This window comes from Xenopus laevis, chromosome 6S (assembly GCF_017654675.1).
Source record: "Xenopus laevis strain J_2021 chromosome 6S, Xenopus_laevis_v10.1, whole genome shotgun sequence".
NCBI classification, from domain to species: Eukaryota; Metazoa; Chordata; class Amphibia; order Anura; family Pipidae; genus Xenopus; species Xenopus laevis.
Window position 1 is genome coordinate 37,030,636 of NC_054382.1, and position 23,087 is coordinate 37,053,722.

The 23,087-nt window shown below is 39.5% G+C and overlaps 1 protein-coding gene across 3 annotated transcripts in view; it reads left to right on the top strand.

Annotated features, from left to right (window-relative positions):
* Positions 1 to 7,439, top strand: part of LOC108719946 (inactive phospholipase C-like protein 2) — a 130,511-nt gene extending 123,072 nt beyond the window's left edge. For all 3 annotated transcript variants that reach the window (XM_018269261.2, XM_018269262.2, XM_041567520.1), the window contains one exon: positions 6,345 to 7,439. In XM_018269261.2, the coding sequence (XP_018124750.1) occupies positions 6,345 to 6,524 (180 nt within the window). In that variant the 3' untranslated portion in view covers positions 6,525 to 7,439. The remainder of the gene's footprint in view (positions 1 to 6,344) is intronic.
* The last annotated feature ends 15,648 nt before the right edge of the window (positions 7,440 to 23,087 follow it).

A 23,087-nucleotide genomic window follows, 5' to 3' on the forward strand; every position in this document is an offset into this window, starting at 1 on the left:
TTATTTTTGGTAAGTTAACCCTTTTCCAACACTGGATGCCTCTTCAAAAATGATTTATTCCTTGAAAAACCTTCATACTTTGCAGTAAATAAAGAGAAATTGAGAAACATAAGCACCCATCTGAAATAAAAAATCCAATATAATATGGTGCATGTATTTAGCCCCTTACTGCCTGTGGCCAAAAAAGTGTCTCTCACAGTATAAGTGAAATCCCACCCATAATCTTGTAGGCAGTAACTAATAATAAATGGTTCTGGTTTCACTCTGGGCTAAGATTTATTATTAACTTAAAAAATGGCCACTTTATTGAAGCTCCCTGTAGATCTGCTACAGTTGCTGTCTGTGTATCAAATGAGGGATGGGCGTGTCTTAATGGCCCCTGCAAGAAGCGCAATAGCCAATCACTTAAGCGCAGACAGGCTTCAGTTGCCTATGAGGTCCACCTAGTTTGTGATTGGTTGCTATCCTACAGTGCAGAACGCTGAGTGTCACAGGCTCCCCTGCACAGCCTGGAAAAGGAGTCAGCAGAAATTGGAACAGATGGGTGGGACTGGTAGGGTTTTGGGGGAAATTTTCAACAAATCGGCCAAAACACTTTTTAAAGCACATTCCTTCCATGCTTAGCGAAGTATAATGCACTGCAGCTGTGAGATTAAGGAGTTCATTGATCTTTAAATATTTTATAGCTCATGTTGGGGGCTCATTTATAAACTGAAAGAAAAGAGTAGAATCTGTTGTCATTGTTTAGGGCAGTGATCTGCAGCCAGTGGGATGTGAGCAACATGTTACTCACCGAACCCCTTGGAATATGCTCCCAGTGGTTTCAAAGCAGGTGTTTATTTTTGAATTCCAGGCTTGGAGCCAAGTTTTGGTTTCATAAAAACCAGATGTACCACAAAACAGAACCTCCTGTAGGCTGCCAGTCCTCATAGGGGCTACCAATAGCCAATCACATCACTTATTTTACACTACCCAGGAAAATTTTTCATGCTTGTGTTGCTCCGACCCCAACTCTTTTAACATTCAGTCCCGGACTTCCTTGTCTGGCGACCTTAGGTCACCAGGTCCTATATCCCGCCTCCTTCATAGTGCTCCTCCCTCACCCCTGCGCGGACGTGCGCATTCACAGGCACGCGTGCGTCGGCTCCCCGGTGCTCACCACGAAGCGGCTGGGTGGCATGCCTGTTTGCATTTGAATGTGGCTCAAGTAAAAAATGGTTGGGGACCCTTACTCTAAAATGTACTGAGATACAGTCAATGTGTGCCTGCCTTTATTAGTATAACAGGGTACACAAAGTACAAAGAATTCCAAAGATAACATGATCCTGAATCATTAGCACTATGAGCTTATTCTGCCATTCCCCATCGCATAAACACACTTTTATTCTCAGCAATAATGATATAAATATGTCACAGTAACCATTTCCTACCGAGGGAAGAGAAGTGGAGTAGCTCTTTCTTGACCTACTGTATGGCAGCCAAATCCATACAAAATAAATTACATTGCATTGCTTGCTGTTATTTAGAACTGACTTTTGAGTGGAATGGTGATAAACCATCACTGTAATTATCTAACTGATTGGTACTCAAGCTAAATTTTTGAGTATGATGACACATTTGACTGTCAAAGGGAATTATTAGCAGAATGGAAGAAAGATCTTTCCCTTTGTGATGGTATAGCAGGACAATCCGCTGAAATTATGTATTTACATACAGAGGTGAAGATCCATTCAAGCCTCCAAAGATGCCCCTGTAGCTCCCCATCTTCTTTTCTGCTGATTCACTGCACATGCTCTGTGCTGCTGTCAGCCCACTGAGCATGTGAGTATCGCAGACACTTTCCAAGATGGTGACCCCCTGTGACAAGTTTGAAGTCCTGGATCATTGCTGCTATTGACAAGCTGAAACTTTAGGCAGGTGAAATAAGTTTAGTATATAAAATAAGGAATTTTTAGCCATATTAATTTGTATGTTTTAGTTCTCCTTTAAACAATTGTGATCTATCTACAATTGTTATTCTTTTTTCTTTCAAACTATGCTGTAATTTGGTATCTGTGTGTTTTCTCAGCTGCTTGATATGAAGCCAAAAAAAGAGTATGATAAGCTATCAGAAGTGTATTTGGGAGGGGAACGACCTACTTTCAAGGGCAGCTCTCTCAGGCACTCAAAATTGGTAAATATGAGGAAGGTGGGGAGTTAATGATACATAGAAATGACCATAATGTGGCAGAGAGTTGATTGGATGGGCTTTGGGATGGCAGAGGAGTCGCCAAATTATATATATATAATAATATAGCCCTGTGAGTGACATCCGCACCGCATGGAGGCGGGGCCTCCTTATGACACGCACGGGGAGATCGGTATACACCGGTAGTGAGCTGGCGCCGGAGCTAAGCGGCGCATTGGAAGGACAGGTGAAGGGGTCTCAGCTTCGCTCAATGGAACACGCCTCCTGTCTTCAGAGGCGACAGAGTGAGCGCTCCTTTCTCTCTGCTATCCACGGTTCTCCCTGGGTAAGTGGCGATATGATTTTAAAACAGCACCACTACATCACAGCACTGTTTGAGTAGTATAAGAGCACCCACATGGCCGCATAGTAAGTCACATATGCACTCAAATATCCACTTACATAGAAATAGCGGCTGTTGAGTAAAACTGTTTTATGCACCACTAATTAGTGACGCATCCAAGCTCTGATGACGTCACAAGCTGATGTTTGGCGCCTTTTTATGTTTAAATAGATTGTTACTGGCACTGTGTATTTCACCTGAGGAAGGCTCTAGTATTAGAGCCGAAACGTCGTAATAAATTTTTTCTTTTTTTTCATCTTTACAAGCCCTGTGAGTGCGGTTTTTTTCAAGACTGTTTTATATATATATATATATATATATATATATATATATATATATATATATATATATATATATATATATATATATATAATATATATATATATATAAAGGACATTGACTGCATTTTGATTGGATTGCACCTTGTCTAAATTGAAGAACAGGGGCATGTGGAGCAATGATTGGACAATTTAAGTACACAGCCTACCTGATGTATTTACTTCTGTTTCAGAAGTCTAAGTGGCCCTTTTAATTTATTTTATTTAATGACAAAGAAGCAACACCAGTGACTCGATCACTATCAAGGAATAGCTTTTCAGTTTGAAATGAGAGAAAGATTCTGTTTACATGTTCCTCTCCAAAAAATACTTTGTGTGCTTACCAGGCTCCATGTGTATTATTACAGCAGAGCTAGAGAGAGAATGTTTGCCCATTCCAACAACGGAACAGTCGTGTGAGGGAGATGATTGTTCACTTATACAAATATATGTTAAACTATTAAGCAAAGCTTTGATTGAGATTGAGGGAGCAGTGGAGAGGTCCTTGTGCAGACACAGCATCATCACATTCTAATTGCATTCAACACTTCTGATCCAAAGGGAACTATCTGGCACTTAAAATGGAGAGTCATTTATCAATCAGGTTTCAGTATTAATTAACAGTGTCAATGTGCATTATTGGTCTGACTGTTGAGCTATAAGGGGCCATGCTCTTGCACTTGCACCCCTGGGGTAGGAAATGACCCCAAAGGTCTCTTGTCAAGGTAATTAGCAAGCAATTTAGTTTTGTGTAATTCACTGTACATAGTAATTCAACAGCCTTTATACCAACAAAAAATACATGCAAAGAACTTTAAATCAGTTTCAATGTATTGGACTAAATCTTCTGCTTCTTGGATTATACAACTGTCACTCAGAGAGTGTTTCTGCACCAATGCAAACCTTAATCAATATGCTAGTGTTAAATCCTTCCCCAGTATGTGGCTTTAATCTGCAATAAGTACAAAGCCACCCTGGATCAGGTTTTCCTCTACAATCCTCTGCCTTTTCCTCCTGCTGGAAGATGCAAGAGAATATTAATATTTACTTCCCCCAATAAATGAGAGTACTTTAATATGTTTCCATATGTTGCCGATGAAATTGAGATTTTGCTTAACATGTAATTTCTGTGTTTAATATTGTATTTAACCTTATTCGCAAGTGGTAAAGAAATAAAAGAAAATACATAGAATTTAAAGGGCATGTAAAGTCTAAAATAGAATAATGCTAGAAATGCTGTATTTTGTATACCAAACATAAACATGAACTTACTGCACCACAAGCCTAATCAAACAAATAATTTATGCTTTCAAAGTTGGCTACAGGGGGTCACCATCTTGTAACTTTGTTCAACATATTTGCAAGACCAAGACTGTACACATGCTCAGTGTGGTCTGGGCTGCTTAGGGATCGTCATAAACAAAGCTGCTTGAATTCTGCATGGCTGGGAAGTAAGGCGAGGGCTCCCCCTGCTGTTCATAAGTATGATTGTTTCCCTGCTCAGCAGTTAGGGACCATCTGACAATTCCTATCCACAGCAGTAAATGAAGGGAGAATTTCACTGCATACAGTCAGGTTTCTTATAAAAACGATACACATTTTCTAATTAAAGTATATTTGAGATAGCTTTATTTTTCATTAAAGAAAGTAAAAATGGGATTTAATTTTTTTACATGCCTTTTAACAAGCATACAGAACATATGAAACAATGCATGCCCTAATAACTGCCTATTTGGGTAACGGTCAGAAATGTGTATATATGTGTGCAATGCTAGTGAACTGCAGACTCCACAGTTTAACATCTAAAATGTTACTGGCATGGGCAAAGCCCACAAAGTCGCTTGAATGCCCTTCAAGTAGCCATGATAGTGATCCCCTGTTATTTTGAATGAAAAGTTAAAAAAATGCTAGAAATATTGTACATTATATTCTGGACTTCTGTACCAACCCAAGGCAACCACAGTCCTTTATCAGTAAAGACCTGTGTCTCCAAAGATGCCCCAGTAGCTCCCCATCTTCTTTTCTGCTGATTCACTGCACATGCTCTGTGCTGCTGTCACTAACTAAGCTTAGGGACTGACTCATAATATACTGTATATGAGTAACAATGTAAGACTAACTAGTCAAGGCAACTTATAAGCCAATGCTCTCTTCACCAGAATTTAAGAATCAGCCCTGTACTATCAGCATCTATGACATTGTGTAGATGATTCTATACACCCTGTAACCAAAGCTTCTCTGCAGCCCAGAACACACTGAGCATGTGCAATATCACTGGCACTCAAAAGATGGCTTGGCAACATACATGATGGGCAGCTGCTGCACTGAAGGCCTAGGTTATTAAAGTTATATACAACATACTTTAAAAAAAAAAAAAACAGCATTCCTAGCCATAATTATTTTAAACTTCAACTTTAGAAAATACACATTGGGGCAGAATTTTCAATAATCAACAATACTAATCAGATCTTAATACTGATTGCTTCCTGAAGCCTTTCTCTCCCGTAGTGTTTTTAAAGGAAAAGGAAAGCTACCGAAGCAGTTTATTGTCAATAGATTAGCCACAATAGTGCCAGCTATACCACTATATGTATTCTGCAGAATACTTTACCATACCTGAGTAAACAGCTCTAGAAGCTCTATGCTTGTTTAGGATAGCAGCTGTCATATTAGATTGGTGTGACATCACTTCCTGCCTGAGTCTGTCCCTGCTTGCTCATAGCTTTCAGCTCACGTTACGGGGGGAGGGGGGAGAGGAGCAAACTGAGCATGCTCAAGCCGTGCCCTGGAGGATTAATCTGAAAACAGGAAGTCTGATACAGAAGCCCATGTGTACACAATAGAATGAAAGAAATGCAGTGTTTGTTTTAACAGAGGACTCAGAGCAGCATTACTTTGAGGGTTTGCTGTTGTGTTTACATAGGCCTTTCTGGTAAATCTTACTTACTTTTAACCTTTCCTTCTCCTTTAACAAGAGTAAAGGATTCAGTTGGGTGTTAGTACTCAGTACTGCTACTGACCTGCCCTGGCTACTGACACTCACTGAATCTGAATGTGTTATGGTCAAAGGCAAATACATTGTATGCAATTGACACATTATGTGTCAACTTGCCAACACTTTCCTGACAGTCAGAAAAGTGTTGCTAATTGGAAAAAAAAAACAATAATACTGCTGGATTCCCCAGTTTGAGGTTTAATAAATAACACATAAGTCACGGGCCAGAGCTTGAGAAATTGTACTTTTTGTTGACTTATATGCAAGAGCTTTTACCTGAATGCCTTTGTGTACAACGTAGACATGTAGTAACAAACATAAACAAATGTTACATTGTCCGACTGCATCAGGATCAGTAACCCATTTAGAATGGATGCACGGACGCCTCCTGTCCATATAACCAGTGATTTAGATAGGAGCCTTACTCAAATATAAAGTTATTCTTACTTTGCCTCTTTCCAGGGTCAAGCTGATCTTCTCAAATATGCTAAAACCGAGGCCTTGGAGAACCTGAAGCAAATTCACTATGCTGCTGTATCATGCGGACTAAACAAGGCAAATACTGGAAACGCAGAAGCGTCCAAGCCCCAGCGCAGTTTGGAGGCCATCCCGGAAAAAGCAGGAGATGAAACTGGAGATTGATTGTATCTAAAGCCCAAGGCCTTGTGCTATTTGTATTGGAGTTCTTAGCTCTAGGACCAGTGTAGCTGCACAAGATGTTTGCTTTGCACTTGCTGAACCTTTTCTTTAAAGCACAACTGGAGAAGCTGTCACCCGGTTGTTGATCTGTGAAAGTTCAGGATGTTTTTACATGAAGGAAATAAACAGGCAGGAAGCAGAAGTGGGTTGCTGGCCAAAACCGACCACTGGAGTGTGTGTGGAAAAAACAATTTTAGAGCAGAATATATCGACAGACACTTCAAGCAGTTGTTTTTTTAATTAGATTTTATTCAGTATATTTAAATGAAACCAAGGAATTGTCATATTTCAGATACATAAGTGTGTGCTTGTTGTGAGCTAGTGAGTGATGACGCCGCACAAGAATACACAGCACTGAGAAACGATGAGCTTGTCATGTGCTTTCATTGAGCCATAATGTATATAAATGCAAGAGGATGCAATAAGACGGGTGGAATTCTGGTGCCATATAGGATAATCAGTCAAATGTGAACTCCAGCCAAAATACATTATGTAAAACCTTAGCAATGTTCAGAGCTAATGTCAAAGTGACCAAATTTGATGAAGAAAATATTGTAAATATATTACTCATTTTTATTTTGTGATGTGTCCATATGAAATCATATTTTATTGCCGTGCAGTTAAACAGATATTACAGTTCTAATTTAATGAAGGGGCAATAGAAGGAAAAGAAAAGAAAAAAGAAAAAAGTGCAATGTGTGTTGCAAATTCTACCGTTTCAATGTCATTTGAATCTTTGACATCTGTTTTCCAATGGGAAAGATTCTCTTGAACTGTATGTATAAAACCAGCACAGCATCCTTTTATGCCTATATTTTTTTAAATAAAGTCACATCCCATAACACGATAAATGTGAAACACAGAACTGGAGTCGTTTTTTTTATTAAGGCGTGAGGTTTGCACTACATGTACCGCAATGAATCACATGTGTTTGGGGATAGTTTGATCTATAAAATAATTGTCAATGGATCATGGCAGGACAAAACATATATACGTATATGCAGCAATTGTTTATACAAGCAGTGCGGGATATGTACAGGGATTCCCATTACTATTCAGCCCTCCTATTAATTTTATTGTGTTACAATGTGGAATTTAATTGATTTATTTGGGATTTTCACCATTTCATTTACACAATTTCATCATTTGTTTTCCATGTTGTTCAGGGCGGTCAGATGTTATTTTTCAGAAGAATGCAGTATTTTATCTGTATTTATACCATCCATCTTTCATTCTATTTTAACAAGATGCTAACTGTTTATATGATGTAGAGAGTGATATTCTGAGACAATTTACAGTTGGTTTTCATTTTTTTGTCTTTTGAGTTATTTAGCTTTTTATGCAGCCGCTCTCCAGTTTGCAGTTTCAGCAATCTGGTTGCTGGGGTCCAAATTGCCATAGTAACCATTCATTGATTTGAATACGACACTGGAATATAAATAGGGGAATTTGTAAATATTATCATTCATCCAGGTCATGGTATAGCTTTAGAAATACGTTTGATTCAGCAGTCATCCAATTTTCATTTCAGAAATTCTCAATTCTTCAAGAAAAAACACAGTAAAACCAGTTTATTTGACTTATTTCTACAGATATAAATAGGGGAGGGCCTTAAAAGTCGCAATAACAATACATTTGTAGCCTTACAGAGCATTTGTTTTTTAGATGGGATCAAGGACCCTTATTTGAAAGTTGGAAGGAGTCAGAAGAAGAAGGCAAATAATGCACAAACGATATCAAATAAATAATAAAGGGCGATTGAAAAGTTGCTTAGAATGAGCTATTCTATAACATACTAAAAGTTGAGCTAATGGCGAACCACCCCTTTAAAAGTGGAGGATAACAATAGACTGTAAAGTGTTGCATATTTGAAGCATAAGAACCAGGATAAATGAAATTTGCCAAAAACTCAAGAGCAACCCAGTTGCAATGTAAGAAATTGTTTGTGGTCAGATGAGACCAGGGGACAAATTTACTAAACGGCGAATTGAATAACATTGAATTCGCCAGCGTGACATCATTTCGGTAATTCGCCAATTTACTAACGGTTGCTGGCGTAACTTCGCTAGAGAAGGAGATAGACTCTAGCAGTACTTCGCCCCCTAACGCCTGGCGAATTTGCACTCTGGCGAATGGACGTAACTACGCAAATTCACTAAGATACAGATTTTACTGAACGTTACTTCTTGTGCCAGACTCGCCTTCGCCACCTCAGACCAGGCGAAGTGCAATAGAGTAGATAGGACTTCCTCAAAAAATAGTTGAAAATTTTTCTAAGTCCCAAAAAACGCTGGCGATTTTTCATTTTTCGGGGTGATAGGCTGTAAAGGAGCGTCATTTTTTTTTGTAACCGGCTTCCCCCCTACATTTCCTAACATATGGCACATAAACTATACACTGGGCTCATGTGTAGGGCAATATAACAACTTTATTTTCTTTTAATAAGGTTTCCTGGGCTTGTGTAGTGTAATGTATTGGCCTGTACATATAGGTCCGTACAACTTTAACTTCCCGCCGTATGCAACTTCGCCAGAGTTCGGCGCCCTGGACACAACTTTGGATTTTAGTGAATTAGCGTTGTCCTAATTCTACGCCTGGCGAAGTGTTGCAATGTGAGCGAAGCCGTCGCTGGCGACTTTTCGGAGGTTAGTGAATTTGCCCCCAGGACAGAGCTTGCTGGCCAAACTTCAAAGCAATTTGTGCTCTTACCCTAATAAAAACAATACAGTGAATGAATAGCATTTTTGCTCTTTATCAGCAGAGTCTGAAGGAGAAGTAAGAAAGTATGGTGTAAAAGGAAGGTGAAATACAGCTCCAGGAGAACATTTGTCTGAAACAATTTAAAATAAGCTGAGAACAGTGGATGAAGCGGGTATGTAGCCAGGGGAGTAACTACAGATACCCAGATATTTGCATTTATTCAAGTTTGTGTTATCCATAAAGCTCACTTTTCCTATATAATAATAGCTGTGCCTTCTAACTTATGTAAACTAAAATAATATGAATCAGCATTCATCCCAAAACAATCAGACTAGAGTTTATTGACACGGTGCTGTGGCAATATAAATGCCCCATGCTGCAGTCTGAGCATAAACCTCTTGTTCTTTCCTACTATTATAATACTGTGCAAGATACACACATTTTATTTAATCATGTGACATCACTACGGACAATTACAAATTATGCCATTTCTAAGGATACCTTTTACAGACATTCATGGCTTTACTGAAATATTTAATAAAAACAGTTTTTTATGTATATAAATATATTTATAAATATATATAAAAATAATGTGTGATATATTAGCACATAAAATGTCCTGTTTTATCACCTACTTAGAATTATGTGAAGAGCTACGTAAAATTAATAATATGCATGTACATAATAATATAAATGTCACTTTCTGATTTGAAAACATGCCGTTTACAACATAAGTACCTCACCCATAAATCAAAGGGGAGCTAAAGTTTTATGAAATAACTCTCTTTCCTGCTAAGGTGTAACTCGTATTGCACAATCCTTGCATTGTATTGTAAAATGTTTGGATATTTTTCTGTTTTTTGAAATTCACAGACAATGCGATTCCCCCATTGGCCCCATTTTGCATCGGGCAAAACTAAAGTCACAGAATACAAGTCTAATGACCAACCTGACCTGTATAACTTCAGACATCTGATGGCCAATATGGGTGTTCTGTAACTATTTACACAGTTAGGGTCAGGCCACACAGGGCGTTTTGGGGAGATTTGGTAACTTGGCGACTAATCGCCTCGTTTTTGCGGCGACCAATCTCCCCAAACGCCTTCCCTGACTCTGCGCCAGCTAAAATGAAAAACGATAATCACACGCAGCGGTTCATTTTCCGAAGTTGCCTCACGAGGAAACTTTGGGCGACTTCGGAAAATGAATCGCCACCTGTGGTTAGCGCCGGTGTTTTTTTCATTTTAGCCAGCACAGATTCACGGAAGGCGTTTAGGGAGATTGATCGCCGCAAAAATGAGGCAGTTAGTCGCCAGGCGACCAAATCACCCCAAAATGCCCTGTGTGGCCTTACCCTTAATCCACAGTCTTTAGCTTTTATTGCTTCTACAATTTCCTTGTGGGTCCCAATGACAGATCTTTGCTGAACTCAACTGACATAGGAGCTAATGAGATGATACCACAGATTTACACCCTGATCCAGCTTGTAACAACTCTCTTGAATTTCCTCCATTTGTAAACAATCTGTCTGACTGTTGATTGGTGGAATCCAAACTCTTTAGAGATAGTCTTGTAGCCGTTTACAGCTTTATGGGCATCAACAACTCTTTTTCTGTGTCCTCACACACCTCCTTTCTTTTAGCCATGATACATATCCACGAATGTGTTGGATGTGTTATCAGGCTTTGCTGGATCCCCGTTCTTAAAATAAAATAAAACAGGGTCTCTCACTCACACCTGATTGTCATCCCATTGACTGAAAACACCACACTTTGATTTTACCTTCAAATTATATGATACTCCTAAGGATTCACTTACTTTTGCCACACGTAGAAATGTTATGGGATCATTTTTTTTAATAAATACATTAACAAATAAAATAACTTTTGTTTCATTTGTTCAACTAGGTTTTCTTTTAGGACTTAGGAAAATCAGATGATGATTTAGGTCACATTCATATTAATATATAAAACATTTCAAAGGGTTCACAATCTTTCAAGCACCATTGTATCTGTCATTTTCTAAACACTCTGCAGCTCATCCAGGGATTCCAAATTCCACACCTTCTCCACTTTTTAAATAGTTTTATATCATTTATATTCACATGGTTCTGGGCAGTCTTTTTGTTCTTAATATAACCAGCCGAATCCCAAATAGTGGATTCTGTGCATCCCTATTTTGACAGAACTTTCAGAATGTTAATTGAATGTTTAATGGAAAGTTGCGTAAAATAGCATCTTATTTTATTGTGGAAGACCCCTTTTGGGTAAGGGCATATAGGGAGATTCAGGGAGATTTAATTGCTTGACAACTAATCTTCTTCTGGACGACAATCTCCCCGATCTGCCTTCCCCTAACTTCACGCAGCGCTTAGTTTTCCAAAGTCGTCCGAAGTTTCCTCGTGGGGCGACTTCGGAAAATGAAGCGCTGCGAATGCCATTATAGCCGGTGGGAAGTTAGAGGAAGGCAGATCGGGAGATTGAAAATATGAAAATCACCAGTGGTTTTTTTTAAAATTTCTATGACTTTTCAGCATACAGGATATGCAGGGGTGCTCGGCCAATGAGGCAGCCTGAGGCGCTCACCTCGGGGCAGCACCAGATACATTTCCAGGGGCGGCAAAAAGCAGCTCCTGTACTTTTAAGAGCCGAATTTCTGGTTTTGAAACCGGAAATTCGGATTTACTAGTGCGGGAGAGCGCAGTTGCGCTCCCCGCACTAGTGTTCCTGCCTCGGATGCCTCCCCTGCAGACGGGTAAGCCAGCGAGGGGGGCAGCATTTTGAGGAGTAACAGTCGTTTGCCTGAGCGATAATCTGCCTGGAGATAGCTTGTGAAACTATGCTAGCGGCAGTCTCTTTCGAATTTTCGACTATGCCTGTTAGTAAATTTTTACTAGCGATGCCCTTAAGTAAATCTGCCCCAAAGGATGACTTAATATACAATAAATATATGCAATGCTACGTCCTTTTCATTCTAATTTACTGTATGTTTAGAATGTTCATACATGATACCTCCATTGTACAATTATTGTCTGGGATTCACATTTATTCTCCCTTACAGTTTTCTTTCTGTGTCCCCTCTTTAAAATGGATAAAAAATGCATAAATATAGAATGTATTTAAAAGAAAATCACTATAGGAATGGAGCCTGCTATGGTATTGTGATGAATATAATCCATATTGTTATGGCTAATAAAGTGATGACAGTAAACCTGTTGTTGGAGCAGGATGAAACAAGAAAACAAGGAAATAACTACTGGGGCATTTGGCAGCCTCCCCTGAAATATAATGGCTCTCCAGAATGAATCCTTTTCTGAATATGCAAAGATTGCTTGTCAATTGCAAGTGCCCTGGGCCATAAGCATCCAATTACATCCATTCCATTCTCATGACACCTCATTGACCGGGGCATATGCCACATATTAAATAGGTCATTGGGGGTAAAGGAGAAATTTTACTCATTAGCACCAGTGTATTTAACAGGATAATGGCTTTGTGTAGCTGTATATCTGGAAATGCCTTAAGGAATGCAGAAAACCTACGGTAAACCCACCACTGTACATTACATTTCATGCATAAGGAACCCTGGATTAGAATACAATTTTATTTTTCATCTCCTAGCTATTCAATCAAGGGATCTTAGATTTATTTAGACTTAGAAATCTTCATAAAGAAGATTTTTTTTGTCTAAAAAAAAACATGGGTCACATACCCATCAAACTTAACGCTTTACTCACGTGATTCATATTTATTTTTAATACCAGATTATACCATTTTAGGGGCATATTTACTAAAGGGTGAAGTGACCTAGGGACTTTGCAGATTTCCTAACGGGCACACAGAAAAAGTTCAAAAATTTCCCAACTAGATGCAAAACCGCAACAAGTTGCAAAATAAATGGAAAAGTCAGTCTTTTCGTTTAATCTGCTCCTGCCGATCCTACTTCAGTCCTCCCAACTGTAGAATACTTCACAATGTATAGAAAAATAGATCAGCGCCCCTGGCATCGGAGACAAATAAACATCAGGAAAAAAGAGAGAGAGAGAAAAAAAATATAGTGTAGTATTTTCGTAAACTTATATTTCAACATCGGGAAATGTTTCTATTGTGTTACTTCCCTTTAAACTCAGGTGTTTCGCGTGTTTCTGTATCGTGCTTAAACCACTCCTCCTGTGCCCTTTAAGTTTTCCCAGTGTGAATCCTTCCACCGATAACCTGTAGCAATGCCTACTTACAAGACCCTGATTGTTAGTTTGCCCGTAATGGTGTCCACGCTCCGTTCCTCCTCCGTTGCTTCTTGTCCACTCCCATATATATATAAAAAAGACTTGTATCGTGTAATATTGCTTTACTAAAACATATCAAATTTATTTTAAAAAGGTTCACTCACATTTTCAAAGTCCTTTATACACATATCCAAAGTAAAAAAGCTGTTTTGCGCAGGTTGCCCAGTTGTTTCTGTAATGGGAGTTGAAGAGCCGGCTTCCCCTTCTCCCTCGGGCACAGGTGTCACTTCGTTTGTGAAGGAGACAGACGATAGTGGTGATTCGCACTCTGTCGCCAGGTGAATTTACGCTCTGGCGAATGGACGTTACTCTGCAAATTCAATAAGATAAGGATTTTACTGAACGTTACCTCTTTCACCAGACTTGCCTTCACCAGCTCAGACCAAGCGAATTGCACTGGAGTGCATAGATCTTCCTCAATCTTCTGTTACTTACATCATATTTTTTAGTGGAAAAAGTTAAAAGTACAAAAAACCCTGGCGTCTTTTCCTTTTTTTTTTGGGTAACTGGGTTCCCCCATACATTTTCTAACATTTGGAACATTATACAGTGGGCTCATGTGTAGGGCATTATAACAACTCCATTTTCTTTATTACGGTTCCCTGGACTTGTGTAATGTAATGTATTTGCTGCAACGTATACGTCCATTCAACTATAAATTTCCCGCCGTATACAAATTAGCCTGAGCAACGAAGTTGTGCTAGGCATAAGCGAACGTTAGCACATCTTCACTTTGATTTGCTCGCATTGCTGAAGTAACGGTAGCGAAAATTCGCCAGCGTTCGGGCCCTGGACGCAACTTTGTATTTTAGTAAATCAGCATTGTCTGAGAGAATTTTCGCCTGGCGAAGAGTTGCGATGGCTGCAAAGCCTTCACTGGCGAATTTTCGCCGCTAAGAAAATGTACCCCTTACCCTCCAGATGACAGAATCAAATATTACAATGATGGGAGTTGTAGTTCTGTAGCTGCCGGAGGATGCCAGTTCCTCACTCGCCAAACTGTTGTTGTTTTTTTCTTCTAGTAATTGGTTTTGTGCAATGTAATTATTGGGGCAACAAGAACAGAGTCCTCATGGCAATGTTATTAGATTTAATTAGCAGAATGGTATAACTCTATAAACGAGCGCCTCTTGATTAACATCATTAAACTGAACAGAACACAAACAACGAGATGCTTTGTGCCTATGGAGGATACGAGTGTGGTTTCCAGTGGAACAACGAGACAATGAAATCAGAGGGAGAATTCCAGCATTTCAGTTCTAAATTGCATTCATATTATACAGTTTCACAACGTGTGAATGATAATAAATAATGAGCTGGCCTATAGTATCTCTGGGGGGATTATTTATCAAGATCCAAAAATATCTTGTTTTCTGCAAGCTACTCCGACCAAATCCGCACGGGTTTTTCCCCTTATTTATCAATACATTTTCCCGAAAAAATTTCTTGATCAGATAAAAACTCGATAAAATAGTTAACGAAAATCTGAATTCTGTGAATTTTTCGGATTTGTCGTCGAAAACGGCAACTTTTTCGGATTTGACGCCCGAAAACCTCTAGATTTTCAGATTATTGCATGAAACTAAGCGCAGATCGGAGTATCTTTAGGATTTCTCCCATTGACTTCTACATGAGCTCGGCAGGTCTGAGTTGGAATACTTTTTTATTCGGACTCTTTAAAGGCAAATTAGAGGGGTCTTTTTCCACGAAAACAATTATGTTTTAACCCTTTAAAAGGTCAATGAGATAAATTTGGACTTTGATAACCCCCTGTGTATATCATTCAGACACAGCTGGTGCATTGCACAGTTCTTGGCTCACTAATTCTGTGCCACTTTCCCACTGTCACACTCACTTTTATCTGCTGTTTATCAGCCTCCTCCCTGATATTCTGTCCTGCTTTCCATCCTCAGCCCTTTCTTCTCCTCCCTTTCTGTTTTTTATCCAAACATATCACCAAATGCCAATGAATGGGAATGGCCCTGCTAGCACTTGCCTAATAAATTCAGTTTAAATGTTCTGGTTCTGTTCAGCAGCAGCTGTGAAATCACACACTGGTCAGGTGTAAGGAGACCTCTTGGAAGTCTGTGACCTGTACAAAACTGTAGGCCAAATGAGCACAGAATTCTAAGCAGAGACTTGTAAATATTTAGTTCAGATGGCTCACCAGGTGTAACAGCCACAAGTCATAAACATTTCAGCCGCCTGAGATCAACTGCTGCTGTCAAAACCTCCCATCAAATTCCACCTGAGCTTTGCCTACTGCAAATCATCTCTTTCTGCATACTCACACATACTGCTAAAAAAACAAATGAAAATATATATTTTATATCATTAATGTCAAAATTAAAAAACAATTTACCTTTCTGATTACACATCAAACAAACAAATTACCTTTCCTTCTTACTAGACTTTGTAAACTGGCTCTGATATAAATGTGTGTATTATATACTATGACCTTGGTGTAATGTTATGTGTATAGATATCTGATGTGATCCATGACCTGTAGAAGGTATTTGGCATGTGCATTTGTGCCAATAAACACCAAGGTGACTCTAAATAGCCATTAGGGCCCTTACTCACTGGCGTTCTGACCTGCGCTCCCCTGCGTTCCGTTTTTTGGCGTTCAACCGCAGGGGAGCGCAGGAATAGACGCATGTCATTTTTTTTAAATGGGGCTGTACTCACTCAGGCGCGTGTAGGCGCCAAACGCAGGAAAAATGCAGCATGTTGCGTCTCAACCTGCGTTCGGCGCCTACACGCGCCTGAGTGAGTACAGCCCCAATCACTATGAACAGTCATTCCAAATCATCATATAGTGTTGCTGCCTTTAGAATCACTGTGAAATGCAACTGAAGCAAATTCACTAAGCGCCGAAAATACGCTAGCGCGCCTTCGCCGCACTTCGCCAGGGAGCTGCTAATTCACTAAAATCCAAAGTTGCGCTCAGGGAGACGAAAGGTAGCGAAGTTGAGCTACTGTTAATTTGTCAAGCAAAGCAAAGTTACGCTAGCGATGCCTAATTTGCAAACGGCGCCAAGTTAAAGTACAATAGACGTAGATGTAGCAGCAAATACATTACATTACACAAGCCTTGGAAACCTTCATAAAATAAAATAAAGTTGTTATTTTGCCCTTCACATGTGCCCACTGTATAGTTTAGGTGCCATATGTTAGGAAATTTAGGTGGGAAGGAGGGTACCCCAAAAGAATTTACGATCTTTTTCAGTCTATCACCCTTAAAGAAGTAAAAGACGCCAGCGTTTTTTGGGACTTAGAAAAAATGTCAGCTTTTTTTGAAGCAAGTCCTATCTACTCTTTTGCACTTCGCCTGGTCTGAGGTGGCGAAGGCAAGTCTGGCACAAGAGGTAACGTTCAGTAAAATCTGCAAGTTAGTGAATTAGTAGTTACGTCCCTTCGCCATAGCGCAACTTCGTCTGGCGTAAGGGTGCGAAGTAGCATTAGAGTAGGTCCACTTTGCTAGCGAATTTACGCCAGCACCCGTTAGTAAATCGGTGAAGTAATGAAATGACGTCACACTGGCGAATTTGCACTAGCATTAGCTTCTTCGTGCTTTAGTGAATTTGCCCCATAGAGCTAATGAAATAATAAGTGCAACATTTACCCATGTTAAATAATCCATATAAAGCAATGAGCAGGCAGTAATTCAATTAGCACATACTGGTTAGTATACTATCCAGCAACAGATCAGCATATTCACTCAAATTTATGTCTTATTCTCGTTGATTCATGGGGGTAAATTCACTAAAGCGTCCCTGCGCAATGGCGAAGGGCGTAACTACGCTAATTCACTAACTTGCGCATTTTACTGAACGTTACCTCTTGCGCCAGACTTGACTTCACCATCTCAGACCAGGCGAAGTGCAATAGAGTAGATTTAGCGGCGCCCTGGCGAAGTGCGTCGAAGGCATCGCTAGCGTATTTTCGGGGCTTAGTGAATTTGCCCCATAGAATTTCATGCTTCTTTTAAAGCATTTTTCACTTGACTTTGTCTTAGACAACAAAAAATGGCAGCACAATGGCTAGAATTGTTTCGAGACAGCAGATAAGACACATATACTGTATGGGACACAAACATTACGGCCTTTTTAAGATATTGTTTTGTCTCAGTGCCTCATGGACATACTAATGCAAATACTTATTACAGTGTGGAACGTATTTAAGAATGGAATTGAATCCATGTGATACTTTATAACACATTTCTTATTTTTGTCCACCGAGTTACAAGGTTTTATAGTTATTAGTGTAGATTTTTTACTAACACATAATTTCTTTCTTTTGGGTGGGGTCATCGAACTCCAAAGACATGGGACATCCATGGATGTGACATTTGCTCCTGTGTATACAAACCTCCACATGGGAGAACCACCACCATGATCGAATAGTTTTATATAGCAGGTCAATTGTCGACCTTCTACTCAATGGAAATCTGGGCCTTCTTCATCTGAGGACTGAGTTAGATAAATATTAAAGCTGAACGCCAAACAAACATAACTTAAGCTTTTTGAAAAGTAAACATAATTTCAAGCAACTTTGCAATATACATTGATTAAAAAATATGCAGACTTTTCATGACCATGTAATGGTTTCTGACAGTTCCCTAAGCCTGCTCTCCTGCTGATCTGTCTGACTACTTTGCTGAGCTGGCTGACTACTGTTACTTTGTATCAACAGCCAGCTCTCCTTAGACTGCATCCTCCAAACCCCACAATTCTCTGCACACGTGATTTCAATAATGTTATGTAGGCCTCTACAATGACTTGGCATCCTGGTGTAATCAATTTCATCGAAGGCACCATTAATGTAATCTTCCCTAAGGGACACAATATGACACAGCAAAAGCTGTCAGCCTTCCCATGTCATTAGAGATATCCCAAGGGGTCAATTCATGTGGGTGCATGGGAATTGTTCCACCAACATGTCCTTTGAATCACATACCCTTAATCATTTGGAGAAGTTTTTGGTAGAGAAGCTATTCCTTGCCCTGTATAGATAATAATGTCTCAATTTTTCCTTTAACCTACCTATGCTGTAGAAATGTAGAAGGTATCATCTCATATAATTACATACAGTATATAATCATGGTGGGTTATAGTTATTGCAATATTTTATTAGTTATCGTCTTTATTTAAGAGGATAGCAATAGTGTTACATAGCAAAGACAATGCTATGAGGAGCTCTGGTCAGGGGCGATCCTGGCCCCTCCGCCTGAGGCGACAGCCTCAACTCGCCTCATTGGCGAAGCACCCCTGGCTCTGGTGAGCTTTATAGGAAAAAAACATATGGATAAAGAAAGCAGTGACATTTCATTTCTCAGGTCTTATGTCAGTCCCATCACACCACTGACAAGCTTATTAAATGTTCCATCTGCATACATTCAGGACATACATGAGTAACATCAATAGCCAATGGAAATGCCAGAAGGCTCCAACATGTTCTGCAGCAGTGCAGGTGCCTCCTTGACAAAAGGAAGTTGTAAGTATATGGTGCAAAAAGTCCATGGGTGCCAAGGCCAGAGAGACCCTTCAGTCCATCCAAATATCATCATTCAGATGGACCCAGCAATGAGCTGGTGGAACAGAGCTCCTAACAGAACTCATTAGTCACATGTTTTACTGCTAGCAATTGTAAAAGATTTATATAGAAAACAGGTCACTAAAGGTGACAATTGTCTTTCCCCAGAAACTCTCAGAAATCCCTGAGAGTAATTACAGTTTCAATTAGAAAAACATGTTGAAGATAAATGCTGCTGACACCTATGGATCAATAGGATTTCTGTTAATCTTTGGCAGTACATAAAAGTCACAGTAATCGGCTTTGAATTTGATGGTGGTTGCAGTTTAATTAACACTCAGTATCACTAGCAATAAATCTTTTCTGCGGTTTATTTGGCTTTATTTGTCCGTGACTAAAATGCCTTTATTTTTTCCTTTGCTTCGGGAATATAAACATATTTTCCATAATAATAAATGCATGTGCAAATAAACTGCTGCACATTCGTTTAAATATGAAATATTGCTATACTTCGTTATCTTGGCATTTACTGTCAAAAACTAATTTAGTGTCTGGTTTATGATTCATAGTCATTTAGTAACATTGTGTGTTTTATTCCAGAGTGGAGAATGATTGCCCAGATCTTTTCTCTGAGCGTGCAATTTGCTTAAAGGGCACGTAAAGGCAAAAAAAAAAAAAATCCCATTTTTACTTTCTTTAATGAAAAAGAAACCTATCTCCAATATACTTTAATTAAAAAATGTGTACCGTTTTTATAAGAAACCTGAATGTATGCAGTGAAATTCTCCCTTCATTTACTGCTGTGGATAGGAATTGTCAGACGGTCCCTAACTGCTGAGCAGGGAAACAATCATACTTATGAACAGCAGGGGGAGCCCCCACCTTACTTACCAGCCATGCAGAACCCAAGCAGCTTTGTTTATGACGATCCCTAAGCAGCCCAGATCACACTGAGCATGTGCACTTAGTCTTAGTCTTGCAAAGATGTTTAACAAAGTTACAAGATGGTGACCCCCTGTAGCCAACTTTGAAAGCATAAATTATTCATTTGATTAGGCTTGTGGTGCAGTAAGTTCAGGTTTATATTTAATTTACAAAATACAGCATTTCTAGCTTTATTCTATTTTAGACTTTACATGCCCTTTAAGGTGTTAGTGCTCAGCCCAGCAGCAGTTAGTAACAACACCCACTGCTTAAAGGGCATGTAAAGTCTAATGGCGTTTCCCCACAGTTTCAATTGATTAGCTTGCGGCGAAACGTGGACTTTCGCTGCAAATTAGTGTCTGGCGAATTCATTCACCCATCACTATTCCAGACAGTTTGAACTTTATCAAATTTATCAACCTGCTTCCAAAGTCTCAGAGGTTTTGAACTTCTGCTGCTCTTTTCCTAACTTTAAACTTCTCACTGCAGTCTGGTTGCAAGGGCCCAAACTACCCTAGCAACCATCCACTCATTAATTTGAAAAGAATGTGAATAGGAGAGGCCTGAATAGAAAGATGAGTAATAGAAAGTAGCAATAACAAATAAATGTGTAGCCTTGGTTTTTTGGATGGTGTCAGTGAACCCCATTTAAAAGCTAGAAAGAGTCAGAAGAATGCAAGTAATTCTATATAATAAAACTATAAAGAAATAAAAAATAAAGTCCAATTAAAAAGTTGATTGGAGTTAGGAATTTTATAATATTCTAAAACATAATTTAAGGGTGAACCACCCCTTTAATTTAATTTAATCTCTTTGCAGAGGCTATGAGAAACCTACAGAGTCATACTTTCTATGGGCAGCAGACAATAGCACTCTCCATTCTGGATTTATCATAGAAGATCGGGAAACACAAGAGGTTGGTGGCAAGGTCATATTTATATAAAGGCCCTAGGGTGGCACAGTTTTCCATAGGAAATCCGGTGACGGAGCTGAGGGGTAGGGGGGCCGACGAAGAATGCTGAAGTGACGTCACGCACAATGCGCTCTGATGTCACTTCCGCTGCATACTGTACTTTGCGTGATGTCAGCGATCACAACGTGGGGCGTGTTTAGATCCGATGCCTAGGGCAGCATGGGACCTAAATACAGCCCTGGTTAGTGGTAAAGAAGGATTTGACCAGCCAGCCTGAGAACATTCTGTTAATCCAGAAACAAAAAAAACTAGGAAAAAATAAATAAAAAAACAAAATGTATACAGTCACAATTTTATAATTCCATTAGACAAATACCAGTGGCCAAAACACAAGGCAGAGAAGCCTTTTCCATGCATTTGCTGTCAGTTCAGTCTGCTGCTAATCATTCATAAGACTGCAGGTTTTTCAGCACCTTCTTTCATACTCCTCATTAGCCTTTTCAGTTTGGTTTCTAACCCATCTAGAATTAGAATCAACGGATTTGCTGTATTTGGAGGCCTTGAAAAAGTTATGTATAGTTAATTGGGTATTTTTAGCTCTGAATCTATAAGGTATCAGCAAGGGAAAAACAATTTTGTTTACCAGGAAATTATTGTTCTCATTATGTTGACCCCAACTAAAGGTGGCCATAGTCGCAAAGATCCTATCGTACGAATCGAGGATTCGTACGATTTTCGGACCGTGTGTGGAGAGTCCCAACATTTTTCGTCCGGCGGAGATTGGTCGTTTGGTCGATCGGACAGGTATGATTTTGTCCCGACCGATCCCGCTGGAGCCCATTGCGCTCTCATCGGCCCGAACGTTCAGATTACCCCCGATATAGCCATGCCCGTTAGTGGCATATCGGGTAAAGATTGGCTCGTTTGGCGGATCTTTTCGTCTATGGCCACCTTATTGTATATCTAGATGACGGACAGAGTATATACCATAGAATTCCCTTTCCTGCCCTTTTGCTCATTTTGAGTTATAAGCAGAGCTGGCACTAGTACTAAAGAATGAACTGAGCTACGTGAGCCTTCCATATACAGCTCGTTGCTTGTCTTAAACAGAAATAGATCTGGCTATGGTTGGTATGAAAGAGAAGCAAACTGGTTACAGAGTGCTGAGAATATCACACGTATATACTATTTAGTCTGACTAACCACTAGGCTGCCTGAAATAGCATCAAGCTCTAGTGCAAGTGGAACAGTTGACGACACGCCTGTTTCTGCAGCATTTTTTAGTGGTTTCTCTTATTGTGGTGCCTTTGTCTATAAAGCACTTGCATTTCTCAGAAGTGATCTGTTATTCCGTTAACCATTGTCAATGTAGTCATTTTGCAGGTTGGTTTTCATTTGACAGCCAAGTATCCTGAATACCTTAGACTTGATTTTATTAAAAAAAAAAACGTTATAAAATAAGTTAGCTTTTGTTCCGTTGCTAACTACACATCCAGCATCTCTCGTTTACAGAGATGTAGCAGTAACTCTGGTTCAGAATATACTTTTTTTTTTATACTTGATTGTGCTGCTCTTATGCCTACATACAGTAACTGTTGTGGGCATCATTATGAAAATTCGAATATTCGGATGCATAGATTAATAAAGGTTATAGCCAGCCTTCATTCACATCCTTTCTCCCAGGTAATAGACTCCTGCTACCTGTATGTGGACATTGTCTGAATCCTACATACAGACTAAGGACTATATTTATCAAAGAGTGAAGTTAATAGTGAAGCTCCGCCACTAGAGTGAAATTCCGCCACTTCCCATTCATTTCTATGGGGTTTTTAAAGGCGTATTTATCAAAGGGTGAAATTTCATTTTCACCCATTGATAAATACGCCTTTCAAAATCCCATAGAAAGAATGGAAAGCTGCGGAATTTCACTCTAGTGGCGGAACTTCACTCTTTGATAAATGTACCCCTTAAATGGGTCACCAAATGGTCCCTATAGGCCCAGCATTATCAGCTTTTACTGGCCCTACCAAACTGGAAGAGTTGAGAAGTGTTTATCGCTGCCCTGGCCCTGGACTTTCTGCTGCTACACTTACTTCTTGGCTTCTACATACAGTGTGAGTTAGGATAGCAAGTTAATATGCAGTAGGAG